The sequence below is a fragment of the Hyperolius riggenbachi genome, chromosome 4 (genome assembly GCF_040937935.1).
Source record: "Hyperolius riggenbachi isolate aHypRig1 chromosome 4, aHypRig1.pri, whole genome shotgun sequence".
Classification (NCBI taxonomy): Eukaryota; Metazoa; Chordata; class Amphibia; order Anura; family Hyperoliidae; genus Hyperolius; species Hyperolius riggenbachi.
This window is the reverse complement of record NC_090649.1, coordinates 308,033,873-308,041,266: the sequence shown is the minus strand read 5'-3', so window position 1 is coordinate 308,041,266 and position 7,394 is coordinate 308,033,873. Positions and strand designations below refer to the sequence as shown.

At 45.0% G+C, this 7,394-nt stretch overlaps 1 protein-coding gene across 1 annotated transcript in view; it reads right to left on the bottom strand.

Moving 5' to 3' along the window:
- The window catches only part of LOC137570773 (uncharacterized), a 97,351-nt gene that overhangs the window by 65,417 nt on the left and 24,540 nt on the right, over window positions 1-7,394 (bottom strand). The window contains exon 2 of the mRNA XM_068279491.1: window positions 6,119-6,238. Coding sequence (XP_068135592.1) covers window positions 6,119-6,238 — 120 coding nt within the window. The remainder of the gene's footprint in view (window positions 1-6,118; window positions 6,239-7,394) is intronic.

The window sequence follows — 7,394 nt, the reverse complement described above, 5'->3', positions numbered from 1 at the left end:
ACCTCCCTCTCTGCTTTCTGTTCCCCCCTCAGGCAGATGACAGGAGACTGGTGAACAATGAGACTATCTAGCTACACCTCCTGTGCAATCTCTAGCTTTACCCGTTTCCTTCCTACCTACAAAAGACTGCTCTATACTCCAAATAATGTGACAGTGGTTCAGTTGTCAGAAAAGATTCTCACAACAATAATCAACTGTGGGGCATTCTTCATTTATGAAAGAGCAATTATGGTGAGAAATAACTATTTGAATTAGTCCAGGCTGCATAGGAGCTGCACTCACACGGCTCCGAAAACAAAAGTAAACCTGTAGCCACTTCTCAAATGTAGAGCATCAATACACTGCAGCCATAATGCTGTATGGCAGGGGTGCACAATAGGTCGATCGCGATCTACCGGTAGATCGCGACCGCCTAATCGGTAGATCGCGGCCTCTTGGCCGCGTCCCATTGAATTTAGCAGCCAGCAGCTGTATATCGCAGTTTCTGCTGCTGGCCGCTGGAGGAGAGAGCCTGGCCAATCAGGGGAGGGGAGGAGAGAGCCTGGCCAATCAGGGGAGGGGAGGAGAGGCGCACAGCCAATCAGGGGAGGAGAGGCGCGCAGCCAATCAGGAGAGGAGAGGCGCGCAGCCAATCAGGAGAGGAGAGGCGCGCAGCCAATCAGGAGAGGAGAGGCGCGCAGCCAATCAGGAGAGGAGAGGCGCGCAGCCATCCAGGAGAGGAGAGGCGCGCAGCCATCCAGGAGAGGAGAGGCGCGCAGCCATCCAGGAGAGGAGAGGCGCGCAGCCATCCAGGAGAGGAGAGGCGCGCAGCCATCCAGGAGAGGAGAGGCGCGCAGCCATCCAGGAGAGGAGAGGCGCGCAGCCATCCAGGAGAGGAGAGGCGCGCAGCCATCCAGGAGAGGAGAGGCGGAAAACGTCCAAGTTCCGACTCCACTCACGCTGCCCACCGGACCCAGGCCTGAAGACCTGGACGCCACTGGCCCTATATCCAGGTAACCTATACTGAAGGGACCTATACCCGGCTAACCTATGCTGAAGGGACCTATACCCAGCTAACCTATACTGAAGGGACCTGTACCCGGCTAACCTATACTGAAGGGACCTGTACCCGGCTATCCTATACTGAAGGGACCTATACCCTGCTAACCTATACTGAAGGGACCTATACCCTGCTAACCTATACTGAAGGGACCTATACCCGGCTAAACTATACTGAAGGGACCTATACCCAGCTAAACTATACTGAAGGGACCTATACCCGGCTAGCCTATACTGAAGGGACCTATACCTAACTACATTTCGGGGGGGGGGGGGGGGGAGGTGCATTTGAAACACCGGTAGATCTGCTGGCCTCGGCGAATTTTAAAGTAGCTCGCGAGCCGAAAAAGTGTGGGCACCCCTGCTGTATGGGAACTGGTCTCATGAGTATAAACTCGAGATGCAAAGTTTGCGGCTTGAAAAACTCATCAGGCTGAAACACATATGGGAGCTGGCCCAGCATGTTAATGTCAATGGCAGTGTTATAAAGTAACTTTTTTTCACCAAGGGGTAGATTTATATATGGACATGCAGATACTGTTAAACCACTACTGTTAAAGCGGATCCGAGATGCAAAAATAACTAACAAGTAACTTGTCTATATATTTAAAGTTTAGATAGTTTACACAGCAAATCTAGCTGCAAACACATTCAACAGTTTATGATTATTTATACCTGTAATACAATGAGGGCAGACATGTTCTGTTTGTCACAGGCTGAGGGCTGGAGATGCTATCAGCTTGCCTGTGTGTAATATGACAAATTCAGTCCCCTCTCCTCCTCCCCTCTGCCTCTGAAATCTATGGCTAGTAACCTCCTCCTCCACCTCCTACCCAGACTGAGCTCCCATAAGCCCTTGCTGCAGTGCCTTGGCACTCTGAAAAAGCTGTGGGCGAGGCTTGTTTAGTTTATAGGAAATTGGAGTATTAAAACAAAAACAAAAAAAGTATTTGGCTTGAGGAATGCCCTATAAACTATATGAAAGGAACACAATTATGCAATGAGTAAAAGTTTATCTCGGATCCACTTTAATTTGGATATACGAGTTATTTAAGAAACAGGTTCTCTTAAACATTTAAACCAAGATGGCTTCTCTTTGAAAAATGTTTACACAGTACGTTTTGGTTAAAGAGGACCTAAACTAAACATCAGATAAATGAGACTTAAAGGAATACTATTGATTCACATATTTTTTTCAATTGACACAGGAATTGTTTGGGAAGTGCTGCTAAGTACTGGTGTATACATTTTAGTAGCAACTTCTTTGTTTACTGTTAGCAAAATACTTTCAAAGTTGAACTGAAGGCTGACTGAGCCATGAGAAGAGGGGAAATTCCCCTCACACTTGCTTAGTTGACTATGTGTAGCTCTGTGTGTGACAGAGAAGATAGCTCCCAACAGCTGCAGCTCCTGTGTCCTGGGTTTCTGACTGAAGTGTCTGAAGAGAGCAGAGGAAATGTAACTAATTGTCACAGCTTTTCATACTGTTTTTGCTTTCAGAGTTTGATATTTGCTTTCTGTAGTCCGATATGCAACTCTGGCTGTGCATTGAAGCAGACACCCCTTCTGCAATTGATTTGTCCCAATATAGCCAAATCCTACCCTCAATAAATTACAGTTTTTGCCTCTGATATTTAACATGAAAAGTAGGAAAATGTTTACACAGCTACTTAGACATTATTTGCACACTGTCATTTTAGAACACTTGGGTATCGATAGTATTCCTTTAATCATTGATGTCCGTTGTAATAATTCATAGATAAGAAAGCTAAAATAATACCTTTCCCTGCTACTATTAGCTATTTGAATGCTTAGGTGTAGAGTGCCTCCATCTTCTGGTTCACCTTGTTTACCTGGCAACAAGTTCTGTTTTGGTCCCTCCCTTTTCAGAATCTGTGGAGTGGATGTGCTCATGATCTGGCTTCGTGTGCACTGGCAGACACTAATACACAGCCAAAGTGGAAGTGTGCCTCCATTCCTCCTCCCTCCCTTGTGATCATTGCCCTCTATAAAACAATTTTGAGTGGCTTATCTGTTGCTGAGGCGAACAGTTTTTAGACAGCCCTGAACAGCCACTACAATCAATCCTTTGAAGTGTGTGTGTGTGTGTGTGTGTGTGTGTGTGTGTGTGTGTGTGTGTGTGTGTGTGTGTGTGTGTGTGTGTGTGTGTGTGTGTGTGTGTGTGTGTGTGTGTGTGTGTGTGTGTGTGTGTGTGTGTGTGTGTGTGTGTGTGTGTGTGTGTGTGTGTGTCTTAAAGAGACTCTGAAGCGAAATCAATTTGCTATATTTACCTTTTAATTAGTTTCAGAAGTCTCATCAGCGAAAACGAGGGTTGCAGACCCCCCCAAATCCCTGGGCAAACATCCACGACTAACTTGGTTGTGGATCCTGCTGCCCTGAGAGGCAGAGCTTTCTGCTGTAGCTCTGCCTCTCCTGCCGTCAATCGCTGCACGAATCTCCGCCTCTCCCCGTCCCTCTCTGTGAAGGAAGAGTGAGAGGGGCGGGGAGAGGCGGCGATCCGCCACGATTGAAAACAGTAGAGGCAGAGTTACAGCAGAGAGCTCTGCCTCTTTCAGGAAACGCCGGCCAGATTCCCCCCCCCCCCCCCCCGGGATTTGGTGGGTCTGCAGCCCTCATTTTTCGGTGGGGATGCAGCGGTGTAATGCTGATGAGACTTCTGAAGCAAATTAAAAAAGGTAAATATAGCATTTTTTTTCCGCTTCAGACTCTTTAATGAATCAGCCTCAGCAGCAAGAGTGAAACTGTGTCCCAGAATGCTTTGCGGCTAGGGAAGCTTGTGCCAGACGGGACTGGAGGGGCAGGGCTTGGATAAAAAAAAAAAATTAAAAGAAAAAAAGTGAACCCTTTCATCCTTTCATTATTCAAGTTCAACACAGCATTATATTTTTATTTCCCCTATATATGCTGCTGTGGTCAGTCTAAAGTTTAGGTCCGCTTTAAAGGGAACCAGAGATGGTGACATGAAAAATATTTTATACATACCTGGGGCTTCCTCCAGCCCCATATGCTCTGATCGATCCCACGCCGCCGCCCTCCGCTGCCTGCATCTACGAGAACCGGGTCCTATCACTGATATCGGAGCCAGCCTACGCAGGAGAAGTGCGCCCTCTACGTATCTCTCCAGCTACTGCTGCAGAAATACTCAAACAGCGCACTCCCCTTACGCTTAGACTGGCTCCGACTGACAGCAGAACGGGGTCCCGGGTTCTCATAGCTGCGGCCAGCGGCGTAGGGTCGATCAGAGCGTATGGGGCTGGAGGAAGCCCCAGGTATGTATAAAATCTTTTTGATGTTCATCTATGGTTCCCTTTACATAAGCACTTTTCTGAATATTATTGCAACTTGTTAAAATTATACAGCCGTGTTCCTTGATTAACTGCCAAGTGTGTATAGGAATGACAGATATTTCCCTTTACTCTTCTATTAATAAGATTTTCAGAGGATATGAGAAAAAAATGCTGCCGGTCAAGCGCCAACATTTTAAGCAGTGATACTAATGACATTACAACCAGTAATCCTGCTGGGGTCCCTTCCCCCTTCCTAATGAGTAACATACATTTAATGGTTTGCAGGCTCCAGCAGTGTGCACTTAACAGGAAAAACCAATACAGAGTAAAGGAATTCCACGCTGAGGTACTCAATGATGTGCATTTTTTTCAGTCAGAGCTGAATTCTTCTGTTATCAGCTCATTAATTCACTATCTATCCAGACCAGGACAGGACAGCAAAAGGAAGATTTTGTGTTGGTTATAAGCAAAAAAAAATTCTAATAGCTAAGCAACAGGTCAGATTACAGCGCAGTACAGGGCTTCTACACACGTGTGGGCAGAGGGCACTCTGACAGCAGCAAATACCAGAGAATCCAGAATCCTGCTAGCTTGTTCCCCCTCCCTTTCTTCTCCCACTCTTCTTTAATAGTTAGGACTCTTGATTTAAAGATCTGTAACTACAAATTATCCTAAACCCCCTATCAATGCTCGCTCAATCTATGCTAGTATTGCAGAATCCTGAGTATAGCCATGTCCACAAAGTCTCACCCCAGCATTGCCATGTCCCCACTGTCTCCTGAGTACTGTTATATCTCCATAGAGTCCCTAGTAAAGCCAGCCCTGACCACCTCCTTCCCAGTGTGTCTCCTTTATTGCCATATACCCACAGTATACCCAGAAGTGTGTTTTGGCCAAGATTAGAACATAGGACCCTATTGCTGCAAGGCTAAAATGTTGTGTTCTATTTCCGTCACTCTCCACTCCTCTTGTGGTGTCTCCCCTTTGCCTCCTCCTTCCTTCCTCTCCTCCTCCCCTCCCAGGCTCATATACAATACCCATTTTCTCCTGAGTTTTCTCCTAGGTTATATTTACATATATTGTCATAAAATGCCTTTAAACCACCAGTAATTAAGAAAAGAAAATACTCAAAATAATTTTGATGGTACCTTTTCAACAACTTTTGGGTACTTTTTCAATTGTAAAATGCTGAGAAGATATTTCAAAGAGAAGATGAACATTATCTCATAGAACATAGCTCAGGAGAAAAAGTTAAATGCATATGGGCCCCAGTCTCTAAACTTTCTACTCATCTCTCACCTTATCTTTCCTTCCTTTCGATATCTCCCTCTCTAAAATAATTCCATTAGTGTGTGTTATATATATATCATAGTAATAGTCTGATGTCCTACCATACTATTACTATGTATTTATAAAGCACTGACATCTTCTGCAGCACTTTACAGAGTACATAGCCGTGTAACTGACTGTCCTCAGAGGAGATCACAATCTACCCCCTTCTATATTCTAATCTAATGTCCTACCATACTATTATTATCATTATTATGTATTTATATAGCACCGGCATGTTTCTTTCATGAGGGAACACTTTTTTTTTTGGGGGGGGGGGGGGGGGGGGGGGAGGAAGAGAGGAAAGAGTGAGCCTGTCTGTGATCTTTCTTTATCACAATTAAAGAATGTCTCCGTCTTTGGAGGCGTGGCCTAAGTTCTTTGAACCATTTCCAAACTTACAGGCTATCACATTGTACAAAATAATTAAACATTACACTTACTGTGCTGACTCATATGTAAGTAGTAAATGGCAGCTGAATTTTGTAGTTCAAACGTTTCTGATGAAGCCATGATCCTCAAGGCCTCCAGAGTCTCATTTCCTACTGGAACATCATAAAATCCTTAAAAAGAAAAGGATGCAAGGATATTAGCGAGAGGTATTCCTTAGAGATATTAGGAAATAGAAGCTAAATCCACTAGAAACAAAAAGTAAACTAAACAGCATTTTAATCTAGTTAGTCTGCTACTAATCTACTAGGCAATCTACCAGGCACTATTACTGTGACAGACTTTTAGCCTTAAAGTGGAATAAATACCAGCATTTCATCTTTGCTCTAAAATATTACTTACAGCATATAATATACTAACAGCATTCAAAGGGTTAAATCACAGGAATGACTTTTTCTCCTGCAGGGGCAGCCGCAACTGAACTGGTGATAACCTTATCTTGTGTTTACATTCTTCACTTGATACAATTAAAGAAAATCTGTAACAAAAAAAGTCCCCTGGGGGGTACTCACCTCGGGTAGGGGAAGCCTCCGGATCCTATTGAGGCTTCCCCCGTCCTCCTTGGTCCCACGGTGGCCGCAAAAATCCTCCCGGAGCGGCGGCGATGTAAATATTTACCTCCGTGGCTCCAGCGCAGGCACAGTATCTGCTCTTCCCACGGAGATAGGCGGAAATAGCCGATCTCTGTCGTGCCTGCGCAGTAGAGCGGACTCGACAGAGCCGAAACAGCGCCCCCGCTGGAACCTGGAAAGGTAAATATTGAACAGGCTGCCGGATTTGTCGCGCTGGCTTTGAAGGGCTGTAACGAGACCCCTGTGGGACAGAGGATGACGGGGGAAGCCTCATTAGGATCCTGAGGCTTCCCCCTCCCGAGGCGAGTACCCCCCAGGGGACGTTTTTCTTGTTACAGTGTCTCTTTAAGTAAACATTCTCTGAAGGTGCGTACACACGCACTACTGTAACGAACGATGGGTCCGTCAGACCCTCCTGCTGGGCGGACGTTCCGCTGACAGTAGTGCGTGTGTACAGTCTGTCGGCAGACTGATAAGGCGGTCTCTGAACGATCCATATATATATATATATATATATATATATATATATATATATATATATATATATATATATATATATATATATATATATATATATATATATATATATATATATATATATATATATATATTTATATTTTCACGGCCACCGTGGGACCCGTCGTTCATTACAGTAGTGCCTGTGTACGCACCTTCAGAGATATAGATAGATATATAT